The sequence below is a fragment of the Mirounga angustirostris genome, unplaced genomic scaffold, assembly GCF_029215605.1.
Source record: "Mirounga angustirostris isolate CCGP_5_RB_7025 unplaced genomic scaffold, mMirAng1.0.hap1 SCAF_4, whole genome shotgun sequence".
In the NCBI taxonomy this organism is placed as follows: domain Eukaryota; kingdom Metazoa; phylum Chordata; class Mammalia; order Carnivora; family Phocidae; genus Mirounga; species Mirounga angustirostris.
This window is the reverse complement of record NW_026991712.1, coordinates 98,298,300-98,321,316: the sequence shown is the minus strand read 5'-3', so window position 1 is coordinate 98,321,316 and position 23,017 is coordinate 98,298,300. Positions and strand designations below refer to the sequence as shown.

The window sequence follows — 23,017 nt, the reverse complement described above, 5'->3', positions numbered from 1 at the left end:
TCATAATACCTCCAGCTTTGCTTTTCTTTTTCAGGATTGCTTTGGCTATTCAGAGTCTTTTGTGGTTCCATACAAATTTTAGGACTGTTTGTTCTAGCTCTGTGAAAAATGCTGGTGATATTTTGAAAGGGATTGCATTAAATGTGTAGATTACTTTGGGTAGTATACACACATCTTAACAATGTTTGTTTTTCCAATCCATGAGCATGAAATGTCTTTCCATTTCTTTGTGTCCTCTTCAATTTCTTTCAAAAGTGTTCTATAGTTTTCAGAGTACAGATCTTTTACCTCTTTTTTTTTAAAGATTTTATTTATTTATTTGAGACAGAGAGAATGAGAGAGACAGCACATGAGAGGGGGGAGGGTCAGAGGGAGAAGCAGGCTCCCTGCCTAGCAGGGAGCCTGATGCGGGACTCGATCCAGGGACTCCAGGATCATGACCTGAGCCTAAGGCAGTCGCTTAACCAACTGAGCCACCCAGGCGCCCAGATCTTTTACCTCTTTGGTTAGGTTTATTCCTAGGTGTCTTATTGTTTTTGGTGCAATTGTAAATGGGATCAATTCCTTGATTTCTTTTTCTGCTGCTTCATTATTGGTGTAAGGAAATGCAGCAGATTACTCTATGTTGATTTTATATCCTTCGACTTGGATGAATTCATGTATTACTTCTAGCAATTTTTTTTGGTGGAGTCTTTCGGGTTTTCTCCATAGAGTATTATGTCATCTGCAAATAGTGAAAGTTTGACTTCTTCCTTGCCGATTTGGATAACTTTTATTTCTTTTTGTCATCTGATTGCTGAGGCTAAGATTTCCAGTACTGTGTTAAATAACAGTGGTGAGAGACTTGTTGACACAGTGAACTGTCTTGTTCCTGACCGTAGAGGAAAAGCTCTCAGGTTTTCCCATTGAGGATGATATTAGCTATGGGTCTTTCATATATGGCCTTTATGGATGTTGAGGTGTGTTCCATCTGTACCTATTTTGTTGACGGTTTTAATCAAGAATGGATGCTGTATTTTGTCAAATACTTTTTCTGCATCTATTGAGAGAATCGTATGGTTCTTATCCTTTCTTTTATTAATGAGGTGTATCATGTTGATTGATTTGCAAATACTGAATGACCCCTGAAGCCAAGGAATAAATTCCACTTGATCGTGGTGAGTAATTCTTTTAATGTGCTATTGGCTTCGATTTACTGGTATCTTGTTGAGAATTTTAAATCCATGTTCATCAGGGATACTGGCCTGTAATTCTCCTTTTTAGTGGGATTTTTGTCTGGTTCTGGAATCAAGGTAATGCTGGCCTCATACAATGAGTTTGGAAGTTATCCTTCCATTTGTATGTTTTGGGACAGTTTGAGAAGAATAGGTATTAACTCTTCTTTAAATGTCTTATAGAGGGGCACCTAGGTGGCTCAGTCGACTAAAGTTCTGCCTTCGGCTCAGGTCATGATGCCAGGGTCCTGGGATTGAGCCCCACATCTGGCTCTCTGCTCAGCCAGGAGCCTGCTTCTCGCTCTCCCGCTCCCCCTACTTGTGTTCCCTCTCTAGCTGTTTCTTTCTCTGTGTCAAATAAATAAATAAAATCTTAAAAAAAAAATGTCTTGTAGAATTCCCCTGGGAAGCCATCTGGCCCTGCACTTTTGTTTTTGAGGAGATTTTTTTATTACTGATTCAATTTCTTTGCTGGTTAGGAGTCTGTTCAAATTTTTCTATTGTTTCCTGTTTCAGTTTTGGTAGTTTGTATGTTTCTAGGAATTTGTCCATTTCTTCCAGATTGCCCCGTTTGTTGGCATATAATTTTTCATAATATTCTCTTTGATTGTTTTTATTTCTGTGGTGTTGGTTGTGATTTCTCCTCTTTCATCATGATTTTGTTTATTTGGGTCCTTTCTCTTTTCTTTTTGATAAGTCTGGCTAGGTGTTTATCAATTTTATTAATTCTTTCAAAAAACCAGCTCTCAGTTTTGTTGATCTGTTCTACTAGGCTTTTTTTGTTGTTGTTTGTTTATTTCTGCTCTAATCTTCTGCTGCCTTTAGGCTTTATTTGCTATTCCTTTTCTAGCTCCTTTAGGTGTAATGTTAGGTTGTGTATTTGAGACTTTCCTTGTTTCTTGAGGTAGGCCTGTATTGCTATATACTTCCCTCTTAGGATCACGTTTGCTGCATCCCAAAGGTTTTAGACTGTCGTGTTTTCATTTTCATTTGCTTCCATGTATTTTTTTTATTTCTTCTTTGATTTCCTGGTTGACCCATTTATTCTTTAGAAGGATGTTCTTTAACCTCCAAGTATTTGTGGTCTTTCCAAATTTTTTGTTGTGGTTGACTTCAAGTTTCATAGCATTGTAGTCTGAAAATATTCATGGTATGATCTCAATCTTTTTGTACTTGTGAAGGGCTGATTTGTGACCCAGTAAGTAATCTATTCTGGAGAATGTTTCATGTGCACTTGAGAAGAATATGTACTCTGTTGCTTTAGGATGAAATGTTCCGAATATATCTGTTAAGTCCATCTGGTCCAGGGTGTCATTCAAAGCCATTGTTTCCTTGTTGATTTTCTGCTTAGATGATCTGTCCATTGCTGTAATGGGGTGTTAAAGTCCCCTACTATTATTGTATAATTATCAATGAGTTTCGTTGTTTGTTATTAATTGATTTACATATTTGGGCGCTCCCAAGTTGGGGGCATAAATATTTACAATTGTTAGATCTTCTTGACTGATATACCCCTTAATTATGACAGAATGCCCTTCTTCATCTCTTGTTACAGTCTTTGGTTTAAAATCTAGTTTGTCTAATGTAAGTATGGCTACTCCAGCTTTCTTTTGATGTCATTAGCATCCCCTCACTTCCAATCTCCAGATGTCTTTAGGTCTAAACTGAGTCTCTTGTAGGCTGCATACAGATGGGGCTTGTTTTCTTTATCCATTCTGATACCCTATGTCTTTTGATTGGAACATTTAGTCCATTTACATTCAGAAAGATTATTGCTAGATATGAATTTAGTGTCATTGTGTTACCTGTAAAGTTGGTGTTTCTGGTGATGTTCTCTGTTCCTGTCTAGCTTTTGTTGCTTTTGGTCTTTCTTTTCCTCTCAAAGAGTCCCCTTTAACATTTCTTGCAGGGTTGGTTTAGTGGTCACTAACTCTTTTAGTTTTTGTTTGTCTGGGAAACTCTTTATCCCTCCTTCTATTCTGAATGACAGATTTGCTGAATAAGGTATTCTTGCCTGTATATTTTTCCCATTCAGCATGTTGAATACATCATGCCATTTTCTTCTGACCTGCTAAGTTTCTGTGGATAGATCTGCTGCGAACCTGAGTTGTCTTGCCTTTTAAGTTAAGGACTATTTTTCCCTTGCTGCTTTCAGGATTCTTTCTTTGTGCATTTTTTGAATTTGACTATGATATGTTTTGGCGTCGGCCAGCTATTCTTGAATTTGTTGAGAGTTCTCTATGCCTCCTGGATTTCGATGTCTGTTTCTTTCCCCCGATTAGGGAAGTTTTCAGCTATAATTTGCTCAAACAAACCTTCTGCCCCCTTTTCCCTCTCTTCTTCTTCTGCAACTCCTATGATATGAATGTTATTATGCCTTAATGTGTTGCTGAGTTCACTAAGTCTACATTCATGATCCAATGCCTTTCTTTCCCTCTTTTTTTAGCTTCATCATTTTCAAGAATTTTATCCTCTATATCACTGATTCATTCCTCTGCTTCATCCTCCTTGTTGTCATTTCATTTAGTCAGTTTTGCATCCCAGTTATAACATTTTTGTTTTGGCGGGACTAGTTTTTAGTTCTTTTATCTCTGCAGTAAGGGATTCTCTAGTGTCTTCTATGCTTTTCTTGAGCCCAGCTAGTATCCTTACAGGTAGTATCCTTATGATTGTTGTTTTAAATTCTGGTTTAGACATCTTACTTATATCTGTTTTGATTAAATCCCTGACTGTGACTTCTTCCTGTCCTTTTTCTTAGGGTGAATTTCTCCATCTTGTCATTTTGTCTAGGTCACTGTTTGTTTGTGTATGTGTTAGGAAGGCCTGTTATATTCCTGCTCCTGAGAGTAATGGCTATATTAAGAAGTCCTATGCTGTCTTGGGCCTGGTGCTTCAGGAAGTGTTTCAGAGTGTGCACTCTGCTGCTGTGTTTTGGCTGCTCCTTCCCTCAGGTCAGTCCTCTGCAGAGTTTCTCCTTGCCTGCAGTGGGGGGTGTTTGGACCTTGTCAACTGGTGGCAAGTTTTAATGAGGTGTGTTTTGGTCTGCTTGTTAAAAGATGCTAGATCCTATTTCTCCTAAAGCTGAAGCTCTCCAGTGCTCTATGATCAGTAGACCTGGTGCATGTGAGGTATTTGTGCTGGTCTTCTGGAGGAGGGTCCTGTTGTGCTGGTTCTCAGGGGGACTTGCCCTAATAAAGATGCACTTTCAGGGCACAGGGTGTGGGAATTGCTGTCAGTGGCTCATGTTGCTCACTGAAATTGGTCTATGCTGATGGGCGGGGGTTGGGGGGTAATGGCATCGCCCTGCTCTCTCATCCCAGAGCTGGGAGTTTGCACCCACCACTCTTCAGGAAGCCCTCACAGAAGAGCAAACAATCTTTCCTCTTGTGTCCCCAGCTTCCATCAGATCCCTGCCTTCATCCTGTCTGTGTCCAAGCTGTCTGCCTGCCAGGTGGCATAGTACTCCTGTGTGGCTGGATTTATCTTGGGGCATGGCTGGATTTCAAAACTCCAAATTTTAGGGATCTGCATGGCGTGATCCCATGCTGATCTCTTGGGGGAGGGTCTCACCTCGCTGTGGCCGGTGCTGGTTTGTCACAGAAAAGCACTTGCACAACTGCACAGTGGTTCAGAGTTTATGATAAAGTGCAGCAAAAAGTCGGCACCAAGATTTGCTGCCCTCAACAGGTGTCTCTCTGTTCCTATGCTAATAAACAGGGCAGCACATTGACTCCCACCAGTTTTTTTGTCCCTGGAGAGGCTGTGCCTTTCCCAAAAGCACTCCAAGCAGGGGAACTGTTTCTACCCATGTGACACAGGGGATCTTCAGACCCTGCTGTCTGCTCCAAGGCCTCTGCCCTCCTTCACCACAGAAGTACTGCTAAGTCTGCCAGGCACAGCCCTGGCAATGGTGTGGACTTCGAAAACTTCAGACTTTGATCTCTGCTGCTTATAAAAACTTGCAGTAATCAGCCCCTCTCCTTTTCCCAGTCAATGGTTTTGGGGAAGAGTTTTTCTTGTGTAATCCCCTGTATGTTGTTTTCACTCTGTCTCTGTCAGTCTCTCTCTCTCTCATTCTTCCCTCCGTTATCAGAGCTCCCTCCCCTCCACAGCACCCACAATTCTTTTCTCCCCCAAATCACCCCTCTGTAGCTCTTATCTGCCACGGTGTGTCCATTTTTCTACCTCTAGATGTGCAGTTTGTTCTCTCAATCCTCAGATGGATTTCTTGGGTGTTCACAATGATTTGATATTTATTTAGCTGTGTTCAAGGCAAGCCTAGAGTCCCCCTACTCCTCCGTCATCTTAACTCTTCCTCCCAGAATAATGTTTGTAAACGTATAGAATAAAGTGTGCAAGATTACAAAGGAAATCAATAGGTTAAAATTTAGTTATCAAACATCTTAAGAACACATGTCTGACATGGTAATAGATGTGCTTCTTTATTAACACCTCAAGTAGCACAGTCCAGCAGTGGGTCCAGTAACTCCCATGACTTTAATATAGTGATGAGCTGAAATCTTTTGACCTGTTTGCAACAACAGTGATAGGATATGAAAACATCTGCAACTTCTTTTGGTGACAATGACCTAGGTTTTACTGATAACTTTGTGTTTGTGGCTTATGGCTAGAATCGAAGAAAATGTTCAAATTTGGTTAGACCTTAGTGAGGATGAAGACACAATTCTTTTCTCTAGCCAAGTGCATGGGTCCTCCGAATTCTGCTCATGAACTCCTTGGGAGTCTGTGACCCCAGGTTTAGAACTCCTGGTCCCAGTGCTTTGGTTTCCATTTTTTGTTGATTTCTTTCTTCATATTGTTCTTTTTTTTTTTTTTAAGATTTTATTTATTTATTTAGAGAGAGAGCATGAGCAGGGGGAGGTGCAGAGGAAAGAGAGAAGGAGAGAGAAAACCTCAAGCAGACTCTGAGCTGAATGTGGAGCCCCACGAGGGGCTCGATCCCATGACCCCGAGATCATGACCTGAGCCAAAAATCAAGAGTCAAATGCCTAACCAACTGAGCCACCCAGGCGCCCCTCTTCCTATCATTCTTAAATGAGCCAGAGTCAATTCACATTCATCATTGGCAAGGAACCAATGGTAGTGATCACATTCTGTCACACTCAGGCAGGGGCTGGGAGGCCCCTGGACATGCACTGCTTTGTAGCTTGCAGAACAAGGACCTCATGGTGGAGCTGGAAGGGAACACCAACGCCCTCAGAGTCAAATTTATTCCGTGGATGAGGGTTAACCATCTTAGGAGAGGATGCCAGGTCAGCGCTGACCTGGGCCCAGAGGGTGACCCTTGCTCACCACACATGCATGCACATGAAAACACAAACACACACACACACACACACAGCTGTACAGTCTGGAAAATGGTGACACTGGCATCAGCTAGAGCGAGAAGTAGGGCCAGGTCCCAGTCACAAGGCATGTGACATGGAGCCCTCTCGTGCAATCACTCAGCAGCAGGCTGTCCCCGTCCACCTGCCTCACCCTCTCTGGCCCCACACATCTCACCAGCTTTCTTGTCCTTGGGGGACACGCAAGGTCATTGTTAGTACTTGTCACTATGTTTTTCTCCTCACCACTCACTTCTCCTTTGTCTCCTGGGGTTCCTGCCTGTCTAGTTCAGGGCCTCCCCACTCCTGCTCTCTCTTCTGTGCTACATCAGTCAGCCCAAAGTGACCCTGATTTGGCTAAAACGTGCCAGGAATACTATTGAAATCCACATGTACACAGGAACAGGAGAGCTTCAAGTGCCCGAGAGAAATCAGACCTGGGAACCATGAGCTCTTGGGCCTGGCATGTGGAAGGCATTCGGCAAATGTTTGCTTCATCAAGTTATCAGGTAAAGAACCCTGAAAGCTCCCCAAAAACCTCTTGTGGGATTTCCACCAAAGTCACCAGCTATCCCTTACCTTCCTCTAATCAAGTTGGCTTTTCCTCAAGTGCCAGCGTTCAAGGTGAATACAAGGCTTTCAATCAATGTTATTGGCTTTGTTTGCAACAGTATCTCTCGCTACCGTTCTTCACCAGGTAGTGAAGGGATAAGTAGTTTTGTGTTGAAGGGAGGGGTGAGAATGGGAGGCAGGGGGAGGACTGGGGGTGATCAGCCATCATCTACTCTTGTCTCATGGAAGGCGGCCTGTGTGAGGTGGCATCTGTGGGGACACCCAGAACCCACAGGACTGCTTCGGGAGCTCCTCCAGCACCCAGTGTGACCCTGCTTTCTTCCTCCGGGTAAGCGTCTGACAGGCCGGGTGGTCCCTCAGTTCTCTGGCTGTGCACCTGACTCAGTGCTCAGCGTACAGGTGGGCCGAACAGGTTCATTATTTTGATGCCCACCTCACAGGACATATATTAAGGCAGATAGGCCCATCTTTTTTTTGTGTGATACAAATTGCTAATAGTTAGCAAACCGCTGCTCTATGCCGGGCATGGTGATAAGCATGTCACGCGCATTAGCTCAGGTAATTCTCTATATGCAGCCAGAGAGAGCCTTTCAAAGTATAAATGACATCCCCCCCCCTTCCCCTGCCCCAAACCGTCCAAGATCTCTGGCACATTTGCAGTCAGGCCCCTACCATGTCCTGCAAGGCTGGCAGGGCATGGCCCCAGCTCCTGCTCCAACTGTAACCCCTCCCATCCCCTGCCTGCCACCCTCCTTGCTGCTCCTGGAACTGGCCAAGAAGGCCCTGCCACAGGGCCTTTGCTCTGGTTCGCCTCCCCGGGTGCTGCCCAGATCATCCCTTCATTTTATTAGGCCTTCTCTAGTGTCTCTTCGGAAAGACACTCACCCCATCCAAAATATCACCTGTTGTTAAGCTCTGTTGTCTTCTGTTTCTGATAGAACTCAGCACACCTAGGGCGCCTGGGTGGCTCAGTCGTTAGGCATCTGCCTTTGGCTCAGGTCATGGTCCCAGGGTCCTGGGATTGAGCCCAGCTTTGGGCTCCCTGCTCGGCGGGAAGCCTGCTTCTCCCTCTCTCTCTCCCCCTGCTTATGTTCCTTCTCTCGCTGGGTCTCTCTCTGTCAAATAAACAAAATCTTAAAAAAAAGAAAAGAAGAAAAAAAAAAGAACTCAGCACACCCAGCCATTTTATTATAAATCTGTTTGGTTGTCTATTACCTATCTCCTCACTAGAAGAAAAGCTACCTGAGAGCAGGAACCTTTTTTCGTTCACTGCTTTATTTCCACCACCAAGAACAGTGCCTTCAATCTAGTAGTCATAAATAAATACATAGTCAATGAAAAAATAAATGGATGAATACTCACAAAACCCTGTAATGTAAGTGGTATTATCACCCCCATGTTATAGATGAGAAGACTGAGGTTTAGAGAGACTGACAGTATTCTTGGGGTCATAAAACGAATGAGCCATCTGGGATCAGAAGTCAAGATGTCTTGCCTCTGGGGTCTAGCTCTTAGCTACTGTGCTAGTTCATCTCCCTTTGCACTCGTAAATGCCTGCCAGCGTTTCTATGTAGGAACCCTATTTCTCTGAGACACTCCAAGAAAAAAGCATTTGATGGATGATTTGGTTTGGGAGATACTACAAATTGCATTTCCTGCTTGGTAGCCTATGAAAGGCTCTGAAAAGTCCTGCAGTAAAAAATCCTAGTTGAACTTGTATAATCAGTGTTTCTCTAAGTGTTGACTATAGACATCTTTTATTTATTCATTGGTGTGTGTAACATCTATTAACATATGGCAAAGCATGCCTTGGAAATAATAGCTTTTTATCCTTGTGGAGGAAAGAAGATTGCCTGATACAGGATTCTGGGAGCTCTCTCTGGGTTGGCTGGCATGGGAAGTCTGGGACTGGGGGCTTCTTCACCCAGCAGGAGGGACCATGCCCCAAGTCAACCTCCTACCAGACTGGCACCTGAGCCCACCGTGTTTGTTCGCCCACTCTCATGCTCACTCTAAATCCAAAAAGACAGTGGGGAGGCTCCTGGTGCCCTTTAGCTGCAGTCGCACCCAAGCAGAGACCTGTGCTCATCTTCTGCCCTCTGGTTCCTGTATCAAGTGACACTGAGTCCTGTACCAAGTGACTCCTGAGCCTCTTAGAGAGCTACTCTTCATGTGTGCCTCTCAGAGACATCAACCCCACCGGCATGGCCTTGTTTTCTCACTGTCTTATGTCTCCTATTGGACTTTTAACCTTTTAGAGAACCAGGGACACTGCCTTACCCATCCGTGTCCTCTGGGCCACCAACTCGGTGCTGAACAAATGGTAAATGCCCAGATAATTCTTGTTGGCTTGACTGTGAGGGGACTGATGATCCTGTATGTTGCATAGTTTGGAGCAGGAAAGGATTAATGGTGATGTTGTAAATCCCTTAATTCATTGTCAGAGCCACCCCCCACCCCCCGCCCCAAGCAGAATAGAAGGATGTCCCAGAGGCGCAGAAGACCATGGAGTGAAATGTATGTAACTGACTGCCTCTCTGCGCTCCTCGGAGAGTTCGAGCCCCTGTCAACGCCCCCGATGTGCTCATTTTTTATTGGTTTTGATGGTGATTTGATGTCATTAGGGATTCAGGTCTCATGTTCATCCCTGAGATCATCTGAATAGCACTGGTGACGGGGAAGGGAAAAGCAGAGCAAGGCATCCACAGGCAACTTGGATCGGACTGCATAAATCTGGGAGGAGGGAGGGGGCCAGACAGCCTGGCCTTCCCAGCCGGCACAGGAGGCTGAGCGGGAACAAGCGAGAGGCTGTGGAACGGGCAGCGTCGTGCCTTCACCCCAAATGACCATGAGAGGTGCCATGCGAGTCTCAATCATGTTTCTTCTGGTGACCGTGTCGGACTGTGCCGTGATCACAGGGGTAAGGCGTCCAACTCCCTCTCTGCCCTGGGTTTTGGGAGGGTGTCAGGGTCTGCTTGGATGGGAGCCAGCAACCACACAGGGGGCAAACCAAAAAAACTGAGGAGTCAGCGGTCAGCCAGCATTTCAGAGAGGCATTCCACATGCTTTTTGGATTAGTTGGACCTTACCCCACTCCTAGACGGGATCTACTTTGGAGAGGCTGTGTGTAAATCCAATCTAAAATTTTCAATTGCATTAGGAGAACATCGAACATTTTGAAGTTTAGACCTTGGAGAACATGAAGATTCCTAATTGTGTAATAAGGAATTCTTTCATAAAGTTGATTAGCACCCCATAATTTATCTTTTGTGTAAATTTTGGTTTTTATACAATCTGGTCCACATGTCAAGTGTAATTTACACAGCATCTTGACTTAATTAAAGGCAGTGACCTTATTAGCTTTAATTGGGGATGTTTAACCTCTGCTTTTTCTACTCTTAAGAAAGATGGTCTTGAAATTCTTTCCTTCCTTTATTATTTGTATATTTTAATTGTGCCTGGTTCTGATCAGAGCATTTGGCTGGGTGTACCCAAAAGCAGGCATTGGATAACAAGTGGAAATCTAGCCTCCCAGTGGAGGCTCCCCACACAGGGGTGCTTGCCTGCCTTCACACTGGGGCTTTCCCCGGGACCACCCTCAAATGTGTTACAGTGGTGGGACCATTCTTACTAAAATGGAGAGTAATACCTGAGAGCTTTCAGATCAAAGCCACTAGGAAAAAAAAAAAAAGAGAGAGCGAGAGAGGGAAATTTATTTATTTTTCCCCAGCGTCCTTCAACTTTTCACATAGAGAATGGAAATGTAGAAAAATGCCAAATGTCTCTTGGAATCACATTAGTTTTCATGATCACAGAAAGGAAAACTTCTTTCTTCTCCTTTTTAAAGGAAAAAGACTTGAGTTTCAAAGACAAACACATATTAAAGGCAAGTCAATGCTTTTGAGACCCAGAGCATGAATAACATTGTTAGGGCAAAATTATACCTAATGAATCAGCCTCTGAATCCTCCTACTGTGTAGCCTGATGATCGGGGAGGCTAAGAACAAAGGAGAGAAGCCACCAAAAGGGATGGGCGCTGCGGGTTGACCTTGACGCCCAGGTGACCTCATGGGGCCAGCTCCAACATCTGGCCAAGTGGTGGTGGGAAAATCTCTTTCTAGTAAACCCTTCAAGAGGACCCTTTGAATAGCGCAGTGAGAGAGAAATCTAGGGTAGGAGGACATGCATGACAGACAGGACAAGGAGAGGGTGGGACCCCGTCCTCAGGGGGTGAGGATCTCTTTCCACTCTCCATGCCTTGCTGAGGCCCCAAGGCTGACTCCCAGGAAGAGGCTGGGCGGACACCACCACACGCCCCTGCTCCCTGGACTGTGACCATCCTGGATTCAGGCTTGGACGGTCCCTCCTGCCAGAGTGGGACAATGGTGCTCCAGCTCTGTAGAAGAAGAGTCAGGGAAGGTCTACTTGGCCCTAACCCCGGGCTTGCAGGGCCTGGTGGGTGTGTGAGATGTGCCCTCACTGGGCTGGAGACCTGCACAGCCAGGTGACTGTCACTTGCACCTCCTCCGGGTGGCAAGCAGACCCCGCACCCCCACTTTCCCTCCCGGGGCTGAGCAAGTTGGCTGCTTCCAGTTTCTGCCAGGTCCCACCCAGGTAGCCAGAGGGTGCTCCGCAGCTGTGAATCTCAGCTCAGAAAAGCCACCAAACTTCTCTGGGAGTGCCAAGATCGGGTGCTTCTCCACTGTGGCCCTGCTTGAGGCTGGAGCAGTTCAGAGGTCTATTTCCCCCCGTTCAGGCTTTTGTTTAAAGCAGGCTTGGGTGGGCTTGTTTACAAATGGCAACTTCCAGAAACCAGCCAAGGCCGCTTAGCTCCTGTTCTGGAGCCCAACCCAGAGGGGTCCATCCCTATCTGGGGATCAAGGAGGCCAGCAGAGAAGCCCCGGGGGAGCCCCTTGTTCTCTGGGGTGCTGGCACCTCGGGTGAGGCTGAGCTTCTGGTGAGGACCAAGGGGAGGGCTGAGGTGGGGGCCGGCATGGGGAAGGTAGGCACCATCCCCAGGTGTGGGGTCAAGGTTGGGACCTTGCTTCCGGGTCACCACGTCATCCTGGGCGAGCCGAGGGCAGGGTCCAGATGGGAGGAGCTTGGACTAACCAAGGACTGAGCCCCTAGGGGCTTGGGCCATCAATGCCCCTCCCACCTCTAGGAGCTCAGATCAGTCCCATTTCACCAGCATCCTTGGAGCATGTCCTGGGGCTGGAAGAGCTGTGTCTCCTGACCTCTGCATTGGTCTGAAGAGGAGCGTTGCCTCCCTACTGGGGTGGCCTCCGAGGAGCTTGGAGGGGTCCCCAGACTCAGTGCTGATGCCCCGCTGAGCCCTGAGCATCCCGGCGCAAGTGAGGCAGGAGCACGGATGTGCGGCATGGGGTGCGAGGCTGCCGTGAGGGTTTTGGATGTACCTCTCCCTTCTGCTTTCTCTTGGGGGGCACTAACAGGCACGAATGGCTGCTTTGTCTCCCCTCGCAGGCCTGTGAGCGAGATGTCCAGTGTGGGGCGGGCACGTGCTGTGCCATCAGCCTGTGGCTACGTGGGCTTCGGATGTGCACCCCGCTGGGGCGGGAAGGAGAGGAGTGTCACCCCGGCAGCCATAAGGTACCGCACAGACCTGCTCAAGGCCCAGAGCCAGATGGCTGACATCTCAGGGGGGTGGGGCACCGCCTCCTTGCTCCTTGGAGGCAGCCTGGGGTGGAGTGTGGGGGGGTACTAATCACACAGCCTGTTAGACCTGGGGGCGGGAACCCCAGCTGCTCACTTGCTGAGTGGCCTTGGGCAATTAGCATGACTGCTCTGGGCCTCAGTCGCCTCGTGTATATGAGGGAAGAGACCGATCGCTCCCGAAGTCTCTTTCAGATCTGATGAGCTCAGATTCTCAAGGGGGCCTGAATGCTCTCTACCCATAGGAACTTTCCCTCAAGAACATGAAATAAGACTCACAAAATGGCCTCCCATCCAAGGGATGGGTCTGGTTAGGGTGAGGCAAGCCACGGGCCCAGGGCATATGCTTCAAGGAGGGACTTGTACTCTTTTGGGCCCTACGCACCCTGCTGCCGTCCACTGACAGGCAGCTCCCAGCCCAGGGGGCATAGAAGGGCCGGGTACAGGAGCAACAAGAGGTGTGCATGGGGACCCCGCGTGCCAGCCCCCTCCCCCGGGCTCCCTGCGGTTCAGGAGTCTGTCATGCTCCTCAGGGAAGCACAACTGCACCCAGGGGTCCCGTTTCTTCTGGGCTCAGAGCATCCTCCTGTGGTCACCCTCCTGATCCGGGCCTCTTGGGGGATGGGGAGGTGGGATGGCGAGGCAGTCCTTGCCGCCTCGGGGTGTGTGAGGTGGTTCAGCTGCGGATCTATATTCCCAAAGGAGACACCAGTGGCAGTAAAAGCTAATGCTGAGTGCTTACCATGGGCCACTTGTCAGACTAAGTCCTTTCGCATTTGTATAGTTTAAACCTCTTTACAGCCATATGTGGTAGGTGCTATTATTAACCCATTTTGCAGATAATAAAGTTGAGACACAGAGACTAAAGAACTTGCCAGTTGTCACGCAGCTGGGAAGTGGCAAGCTTAGGATTTGAACCCGGGCAGTCTGACCCTACCTGTGATCATAACCGTTCCTGTTCACCCTCCGCTGAGGAAACCTCAATAGTTTAGTCTCTGGGTGAGTCACAGGGCAGAGACGGTGCCTGTCCTGTCCACCGCTGCATCCCTAGCACCCCCTAGCGTTGAGCACATCACAGGTGAGCTATAAGTGATGTTCGGTCCACCAACGTGTGTGCGTGCATGCACGCGTGTGCCGGCGAGAGGACCTGGCTAGGCAGCGCGGGGGCTTGTGGTGTTTTAAGGCTGGAGTGGAAGGACAGTGTTGTGGCTGATTACGTTGTCCCAAGAGCCAGATTGCCTGGGTTCAAATCCTGGCTCCTCCACAAATTAGCTGCGTGAGCTTGGCATGTCGCTCAGCCACTGTGCCTCAGTTTCCCCCTCTGTCATAACTTATTGTCGGGCTGGTCGGAGGAGTAAGCCACCGGCCAGGGCTGGACTGGCCAGAGGCTCCTGCCAGGAGGCCCACCTCCCTTATGGTGAAGGAGTCCTCCTTCTTCTCTTTTCCCAGGTCCCCTTCTTCAGAAAACGCCAGCATCACACCTGCCCCTGCCTGCCCAACCTGCTGTGCTCCAGGTGCCTGGATGGCAGGTACCGCTGCTCCACGGACCTGAAGAACATCAGCTTCTAGGAGCCTGTCTGTTGTCGGGATACACATCGCGCCTCTGCATGAGCCCAGCCTGGGCTCGCCTCTTAGGCCCTATCTGCCCCGTGGCCCAGCTCCCCCACCGCCCCGTCCCCGAACTGTCCTCCTCGGTCCCTCCTCCCTAGCACAGCCGTGTGCGTGCATGCTGACGCATAGCACACCGGGTCCCAGCTTCGGGCTGTGGGCCGAGACGGGGCCTGACTGGTTCTCTTCCCTGTTCCGGCTGCCTGAGGGGTTGTAAGTAACAGGAAGGGGATTCTTTTCCCTTAGCCTCTGCCTCACTCACCCGTCTGGTCTTCAGAGGTGGCTTGTCCTCTTCCCTGGGCCCGTCTCTCCCCCTTCCTGCATGCGCTCCTCTGCCTGAATCCCACATTCCCCAGCACAGGCCCTGGGTGTATTGCTCCGTGACAGGTCCTGGACTGAGCCTCAGGCCCTTTCCATGAGGCCTGTGAGGAGCGACCTTTCCGGGGTGGCGGGAGGCCGGGGTGCAGTAGACGGTGATCTCATGGTAGGTGCGGGGAGCCCGCCCACTAGGCCAGAACTGCATTGCCTCCGAGGCCCCTCCCCTCACACTTGACCAGTTCACTAGTGAAGCCCCCAGTTCCCACGGCCTCCCTATAGAATGCAAGTGGGGGCAGTTTAATCTAATCAGCCATTGACATTTTAGGAGGCAATTAGGGAGTAACCTCAAACAGCTCCTTTCCGAGGATCAGCCGCTGGGAGCATGTCTGTGACCTTGAGGACGGGGGCTTCTGCCCAGCTTGGGGAGGTGGGGAGGTGGGAGGGGAGACAGCAGGCAAGCACATTGATTTTGGACCTGGGGGAGGCAACTACCGCCCAGAGACCAGGCTGCACAGGCCTCACACCCAGAGAAGGCAACTTCTCTAGACAGCAAGGCTTCCCGGAGCTCAAAGCTGTCTGTCTGGGAGTTGTGTCACTGGTCTCCACTGGCCTCTAAAACAGCCCCACCAAGCTCCTCCCACCTGGCCCCTGCCCTCGGCTCACCCAGGACTGCGTGGTGCCCCGGAAGCTGCGCTCCCTGACCTGCCCCCTGCAGAATAAAAGCATGAACAAAGGGCGAGTGGCTGTGGTGTTCCTGCTGGCGTGGGGACACGGGGTAGGGAGGGCAGGACGGGGCCTTTTCCAGGTGGGGAAGGATGCCATTGGTGTTCCTCCTTTCGTTTTGGGCAATTTTTTTGCGAAAGTGGATTCAGGGTTTCTTTGAATGAAGGGTGACAGGCACTGGGCTCTGGGCCCGGAGGGTGTGTGGCTCGGGCTCAGGTGTGTGGCTCGGGCGCATTGGTGGGTTGGAGACAGGAAGGGAGCCCTGAGCTGGCGGCTGAGTGGGGACTCCATTGGTGAGATCTGGATGGGTTGCAACTCCCATTTCTGCAATTTAGTCTCTTTTGCTTAGTATCCAGGACCTGATGCCCCCAGACCACCATGTGTGGGATGAGGAAGTCTGTATCAGGATGGCCCTGAGCCTGTGTCCGAACCCAGGGGCTGGGAGCATCGCCTAAGTGCCAGGCTACTGTCCCCACAGCCCCTCCTCACCCCAATTCCTAGCCTAGAAAAATGCAAAATGTAAGATGAAAGGACATTGTATAAGCCTCCAAGCACATTGTGATTAATGAGGCCCTGGGGGCTCCTGCCCTCCCCCATCTGCCCTGGATCTGCCAGCGCCTTGCTCAGGGATGCTCAGAACAGGCTTTACTGCAGGACCCACTCAGGCCAGACCTGAGCCCCACTCAGGGCTCCTTCTCTTTGTTTTTGGCTCCTTTGATAGACATCACTGCCTGCTTTGCTGACTCTTGGCCCTTCTTGCAGCCCATGCATAAATCTCTACCCCCTGCACTCAGGCTCAGGGGCTGGACATAGAACTACTGTCCATGTCTAGGGTTCAAATCTGCCCATCCTTGTCCTTTGGGTCTCTAGGTACTGCTGATTCCTACCACGTCATGATGGTGTGCGGGGCCCTCCCCAGTCAAGCCGTGTCCTCGGCAGGCAGAGCCAACCTGGGTGAGACAATGGCCACATGCTTCAGCACAGCAGAGACGGGGTGATGGCAGAGGGGTGCCCATGACGTGGCGCGCACTGACTTGCCACCTGCAGCACCCCCATCTCTGTCCCCATCTGGGAGCTGGCCAGTCTGCAGACCCTATTTAGTTTAACTGGAACAATTCTCATTTTTTATACCAGAATGCCAAGGAATGTATAATTGACCTCTGCCCCAGTTTCTCGCTGCTTTTTTTCTGAAGCCCTAAGAGGAGAGATGGGGAGACTTGGGGAGGGGTGGTGGTGGGGTAAGAAAAGTGTATTTGTGAGAATTCTTTATATTCAAGAATATACTCTTCAGAAATACAATTATAAGAACCTACTCATAAGAATAATATATCCAAGATAAGAACGTATTCCTGAAGAATTAAATTAAATCAGGGTTAGGTGAAAAGGACACCCCTTCAGGATGCGGGCCCCTTCAGTGACGGCCTTACCTCCTCTTAGTCCAAGCCCCTTCCTCCCCGACAGGTGGAGTCTCGTGCCATCTAGTGACCAACCTGGGGATGGCAAGGAAGCGTCAAAGATGCACCATTCTCAAAGCGGACGGGGACCATTCCCCAGATGTCCCCAAGATTCAACCAGAGGCTTAGAGGGACAGTGCTTCCACCTGTGGAAAGAAATCTGTCACCCTAAGGAGCACAGGAGAAATATTTAATTGCCCCTTTGGGTCCCGTCCCTCCTAGATGCTTCTTTCCTAGAAGCTTCTGTCACCTTCCGGTGAGACACGCTCCAGCTTCCCCCGGAGTGGGACCGTGGAGGTGGGCGGGGCCAGACGAGGATGATGGGATGCCCCTTCCCCCTACCTGTGCCCCTGAATCTCCATCTTCTTTGCCAGTCATCTGGGTCAGTGCTCCCATCACCCCCAGGATCCAAGTCGGAAGCTCAAGAGCAGTCTAGATTTCTTCTCTCTTCTACTGTCCCTTCTCACGGCAGCCATGGCCAAGTCTAAGCAGTCATCCTGCCCAGCATGGCCTGTGGCAACTGCTTCCGACCTATTCTCTCTGCCTCCAGTTTTCACCTTAAAATCCACCCTGGCCTGTTAACCAGCATCTTTCTAGGCGGCACATTTACCTGGTTTGTGCTCCCCGATGGTCCTTCTCAGCTCCAAAGGAGAAAGCCCAGCCCTTGGTAGGGAGCGACAAGCCCCCACCCACCCTTTCTCTGCCTCTCCCATGCTCCCCACCAGGCTTCTCAGCTTCGGGACTGCCTATGGTCTGTGGAAGCGGCTACATGTGTCTTTGCCTGAGCTGTTCCTCTGCGGGGAATGCTCTGCTTCTCTTCTGTTGTCTGGGGACTTCAACACCTCCTTCAAGAGCCACTCAAATGCACCCCCCTGCCCCATCCTCATCCATCAACACAGAAACACCTGGGATGCATCTCAGGCCCCGAGCTGGCACCTGCTCTTAGAGAGCACCCCCCACCCCTCGAGAGAAGGAAGGGCAGTGTCTGCACCCTGCCTATGTCCCCGGGTTGAATAGTGGGGGCCAGGGCTGGAGCAGCTGCATAGCCAGAGGACGGAGGCTCACCTGGGGGCAGACCCAGCCCCAGCCTATCCTCTCAGTGGCCTCACTTCCCAGGACCTGGACTCGCCTCCTGTGCCCAGTAGACAGCAGACTGCATCCCCAGGGGCATGAGGTCGAGGGACTGAGAACAGCCAGGCCTGTGGTGGAGGGGGGGGATGGAGAGGGGGGCAGGAGGGGCTTCTGGGCCCAGCTCCTTGCCAAGGGCCTGCACCGCCCTGTTGGCCACAGATCCCTTCATTTACTGAGGCCAGAGGCTGCCCTCTGCCAGGAGTAGCTTCAGAGCGTGGGGGCCAGGGTTCTTCTCATCACAGACCAAGCCCAGCGTCAGGTGTACCGAGTCCAAGTACCAGGTGTACTGAGTACTTGACAGAGGATGTTGGTGGGCTGCCTGCCATCCGGCAGCCCTTCTCCAGACCCAAGCTACACAGGCGGTGCCCTCCTGCTGTCTGCACTGTGGTCTGTCACTGCGGGCAGAAGGGAGCTGGGAGGAGGAGGCAGGGGTGTTCTGGGCTGGCTGGCCTGGCCCAGACTCCTCCCCACAATGTTTGGAGTGGAGACATGGGACGTGGCAGGGTGCTTGCTTTCAGGATCTGGGTACACGCCATAGATGGGGAGGAGGGGAGGACACCTTGGCAGATCTGCAGGGAGGGCCCACAGAGGACTGAGAAGTTTCTGGTCATCTGAAGTGGAGCCCCCAGTTAATTCATGTATTAATTAATTAGTTTATTACTAGTTTATGAGCTAAGGGGTCCCTTTATTGCATGGTTAACAGAGGACCATGAGCTGCTGGAGGGCAGAGACCATGGTTTTCTCCTGTGTCTGGTGCCTGGCTTAGAGCTGGGCTCAACAGACATCTGCTGAATGAACAAATGAATGAATGAATGAAACAGCAGCGGCATTTCCTAGGAGGAGACAGGCTGGCGAGAGTCTCAGGGGCCTCTGGTATGTAGGGTTTATAGCTGCCACCTGTCACAGACCTTCTCCCCCCAGAGTCCCCACACCCCAGTGCTCACCTCCTGCCCCCTTGCAGTTTCTGGCTCAGCAGAGGGAGGCCCTCTGAGGTCCTGGAGATTGGGCGAGCCATACACAAAGCCCACGATAGCCCTGAGAGACCAGGACGGGCCCCGGGGTGCAGACTAGGAGTGGGAAAGTACAGGATCTGTGAGTGAGAACATCTTAAGTTGTACAAATTCCATTTACTTTTGTCGGATGGACTTTGCCATTGGGGACCCAAAGACAAAAAAGGACCGTCCCCTCTAAGAGAATGCTAGCGGAAGGTAGGGCAGAGGGAGGGACCCAGCTGCTGGCACGAGTGAGGGGAGATGTCACCAGTCGGGGGCTGGAACTGAGCTGAGCAAGGGGAGGGCCTAAGGGAAGCTGGGTGTCCTAGCATGGGGGGTGGGGGTAGGTGCGTTCATGGGTGCTCCTCATGGAGGACCAAGGGCCAGACATTGAGCGGCTGAGCAGAGCTGAGCATCTGCCTGGAGCTCTCTCAAGGGCCTAAAATGCTAGAGGACTCAGTGGAAGTCTGCCGTTAAGCCCCGCTACCCCTGAATACCGAAGGATGAACTCGAGATAGTGTATCGGGTAGGATTCCAACTGGCCGGCACCAAGCAAGCACACGAGTGCGTGTTGCTCAGTGTCTCTCCCCGGCACTTCTTCCATCTCACAGACTCTGGCCACCAGACTCTGGGGCAATGAGCAGAGGGAAGACCCACGGCGGAAGCAGGAAGCCTCCCTCAGCCAGAGAGAAAGGTCAGCTCAGGGGAGGCTCCAGGGCTGGGCACTCGCCTCAGAGCCGAGTCTGCACAGCAAACACACTGTTTTACTTCGACTGTGTATTTACCCAGCGTGGTTTTGGTTGGGGGCGGGTTAAGCTGGGGCCAAGGCCTCAAGCCCCCACAAGGACAACACTTGGCATGCTTACTCTTTCGGAGCTTTGACAGTGATAAACCCTGGGATTGAGGAATTGCTCTTGAAAATTTGCCCTGTGTCCGATCTGAGACCAGCCACAGAGTCAACCTGGAGAATTCTCCTGGAGTGTACCAAAGCCTCGGATCCCACCAGATGAGGAGGGAAGCACAAGGTGGTCTGGGGCCCGCTCTGCATAGGGTTTTTCCAGTGGGGAATCAGAAAGAAAAGTGAAGGACCATCTTTACACAAACAGCTTGCCTCCATCAACTGGGGAATGAATGAAAGATGCTGTGCCCATACAGTGGAATGTCATTGAGTCGTAAACTGGAACCTAGTACTGCTATTACCACAACAAGGGCGGACCTTGAGAACGCTGTGCTAAATGACAGAAGCCAGGGGCCCCTGGGCAGTGCAGTCCGGCTCAGGCTGTGATCTCAGGGTCTTGAGATCGAGCCCTGTGTCCTGCTCTGTGCTCAGTGCTTGGGACTCTCTCTGCCACCCTCCCCCCCAACTCTTGCACTCTCTCTAAAATAAATTAATAAAAAAAAAAAAAGAAAAGAAAGAAGCCAGACACAAAAGACCACATTTTGTATGATTCTCTTTATGCGAAATGCCCACGATGGGTAAATCTCCAGAGACAGACAGTAGATTGGTCATTGCCTGGAGCCGAGTGTAAGAAAATAGAGTGACTGTTGGTGGGTACAGGGTTTCTTTTTGGGGTGGCAAGAATGTTCTAAAATTAGGTTGTAGCGATGGCTGCATAACTGTGAATATCTAAGGAATATGGAATTCTAGATGTTACGTGGACGAATTCCCATGGGATGTGAATTATGTCTCAATGAAGCTGTTTAAAAAAAAATCAATATTAAAATCCATAAAGCAAAAAAAAAAAAAAAAAAAAGCTTTCCAACTTGTTGGCAGAGGTCCGGCCAATGTGCCCAGGCTGAAGAGAATGAGGCCAGGCCCTGTCTCAGCACTGCCCGAAGCTGCACAAAATGGCCCGTGTTTCATGAAACCAGGCTTTGGCTTCTGAGGTTTGGAGCCTGCAGGCACCTGGGAGGTCCCCAGGGTCTCGGGCACAGCAGGACTGGAATATTCCAGGCTGGCAAACGATTTGGTATCTCTTAATGTTCATTTGAGATTTATCTTGTGGGCTGGGGAGAAAGATGCACCCAATAAAGCATTTGTAATGAGTGGTTTTCTATACCCGACAGCTCTTTGAATGGTATACTCAACTGTTTACGATTTGGATAATAAAAGAAATCCCTCATTAGCAGGACAAAAGCGCTATATGGTGCACTGTGCAGCTTGGGCTTTCGGGTTCCTGGTGCCTGCATCTTAAAATGAGTGGCAGCTCGCTGCACCTGGAGCCGGGAGCTGGTGGAGCTCGGGGAGTGACACTGGCCTAGAGTTGCCCTTCGGTCCTCCACAAGCCTGCTGCAAAGATGTTACGTGGAGGCAGGATGTCTCCTGCAAAGAAGGTTTTTTCTTTTACCACTGCTGGGCACTGCCCACCTTGGCAGGAGTGGAGAAGTTCCTATGTAGCAGCTGAGTTAACTGGCACCGAATCTTCTCTTTCTTGCAGGGATGTTTGTGCCTCTTTAAGAACCGTACCCTGGGGCGCCTGGGTGACTCAGTCGGTTAAGCGTCTGCCTTCAGCTCAGGTCATGATCTCAGGGTCCTGGGATTGAGCCCTGAATCAGGCTCTCTGCTCAGCGGGGAGCCTGCTTCTCACTCGCTCTCTCTCTCTCCCTCTGTGCTCTCTCTCTTTCAAATAAATAAATAAAATCTTAAAAAAAAAAAAAAAAAGGATCTATACCCTGGACAGCTGACCCTGGGTGGGAATAAGGTTGCAGTATGACCCATTCCCTGTTCCAGTCCTGGTCGGGGCCACACCTAGCCTCAGAAGCCCAAAGCCACAGAGTCACCAGGAGAACAACTTGTAGGTGGTGTCCACCTTAAAAACGAAACAACAAAGTTTCTCCTGCAGCAAATGAGTGTATTTGGGAACAGCAGAGGAATTGCAATTCAGGACAAGCCCACTTTGGTGAAGCATAGGCAAGTCTGGAGAACACAGCGGGAGAGCCTCCTTTTTCAGAGGAAAGGAGGAAAGTTGGGAGGGGTCATTTTAAATGAAATTGGCTGGAGGAAAATGAGATTCAAAGCGGTGGCAGCTACTCATTGCCTGCAGGCAGGGCCTCTTGCTGTTGCCAGGCTGAGGAAATCTTCCTTCTTCCTGCTGGGTGAGGCAATCTTTGATGATGTTCCTGACACCTCTCCCATCCTGGCTTCCCAGCTCCATTTTTTTTTTTTTTAAGATTTTATTTATTTATTTGACAGAGAGAGACAGAGCAAGAGAGGGAACACAAGCAGGGGGAGTGGGAGAGGGAGAAGCAGGCTTCCCGCCGAGCAGCGAGCCCGATGCGGGGCTCGATCCCAGGACCCTGGGACCATGGCCTGAGCCCAAGGCAGATGCTTAACAACTGAGCCACCCAGGCGCCCCTGACTCCATTTTGAATGCTCTTTCTTTTGTTCATTTTCATGGTTTCCCCCTCAGCTCTCCTGAGGCCCCTTTCGACTACCTTTCAAAGTTCCCTGGTGGAGCCTGCAGCCAGCTACCGGCCTGAGAGCGCAGCAGTGCCTGGGCCTCAAGAAGACCACGTGGCCCAGGCCACAGGAGGGACACAGCTTATGGCCCTCTGTCCAGAAGATTCTTTCTTATCTTTGCCTCTGCCTGTTTTCCAATAGGTCCTGTGGCCCATGGATCATAGGGACATTTGTTTCATTTAAATATGAGTGTACCTTGGAAGAAAAACCTGGGTGTTGTTCTCAGAAGGGATCAGAGCCCCCCCGAGCCCCTCCCCTGTCCTACCGAGGACAGGGGAACCTTTACTTGGGGGCCGAAGATTCATGAAGAGGAGGAAATGGGTCTACACCGACAGAAACACTGATGAGTAAGAAGCTGTGGGCACAGTTCTGACAGAGACAAGGCAGAGAGGAGCCTGTGAAATTCTATCACAAAACTAAGTCCCGAAGACTAAGTAAACAAATATGTTGAATGGCAGCTTGACGTTCCCTCGTCGTTTTGCACTTTGCTCTGTTGGCATTCCTCGGGGAATTTGCGGCAAACTTA

The 23,017-nt window shown here is 50.0% G+C and overlaps 1 protein-coding gene across 1 annotated transcript; it reads left to right on the top strand.

The window, feature by feature from the left end:
- Nucleotides 1-9,814: 9,814 nt before the first annotated feature.
- Nucleotides 9,815-14,578, top strand: PROK1 (prokineticin 1). The gene is made up of 3 exons (XM_045895374.2): nt 9,815-10,052; nt 12,617-12,742; nt 14,255-14,578. The coding sequence occupies exons 1-3, from the start codon at nt 9,975-9,977 to the stop codon at nt 14,372-14,374; spliced, it is 324 nt and encodes a 107-aa protein (XP_045751330.2). The 5' UTR covers nt 9,815-9,974; the 3' UTR covers nt 14,375-14,578.
- The last annotated feature ends 8,439 nt before the right edge of the window (nt 14,579-23,017 follow it).

What these genes read in the sequence shown, in the direction of transcription:
- PROK1 (XM_045895374.2), top strand. Translation starts at nt 9,975, where the DNA reads ATGACCATGAGAGGTGCCATGCGAGTCTCAATCATGTTTCTTCTGGTG. An exon ending in ACTGTGCCGTGATCACAGGG is followed by an intron (nt 10,053 to 12,616) that starts GTAAGGCGTCCA and finishes CTCCCCTCGCAG; the next exon opens with GCCTGTGAGCGAGATGTCCA. An exon ending in GTCACCCCGGCAGCCATAAG is followed by an intron (nt 12,743 to 14,254) that starts GTACCGCACAGA and finishes CTCTTTTCCCAG; the next exon opens with GTCCCCTTCTTCAGAAAACG.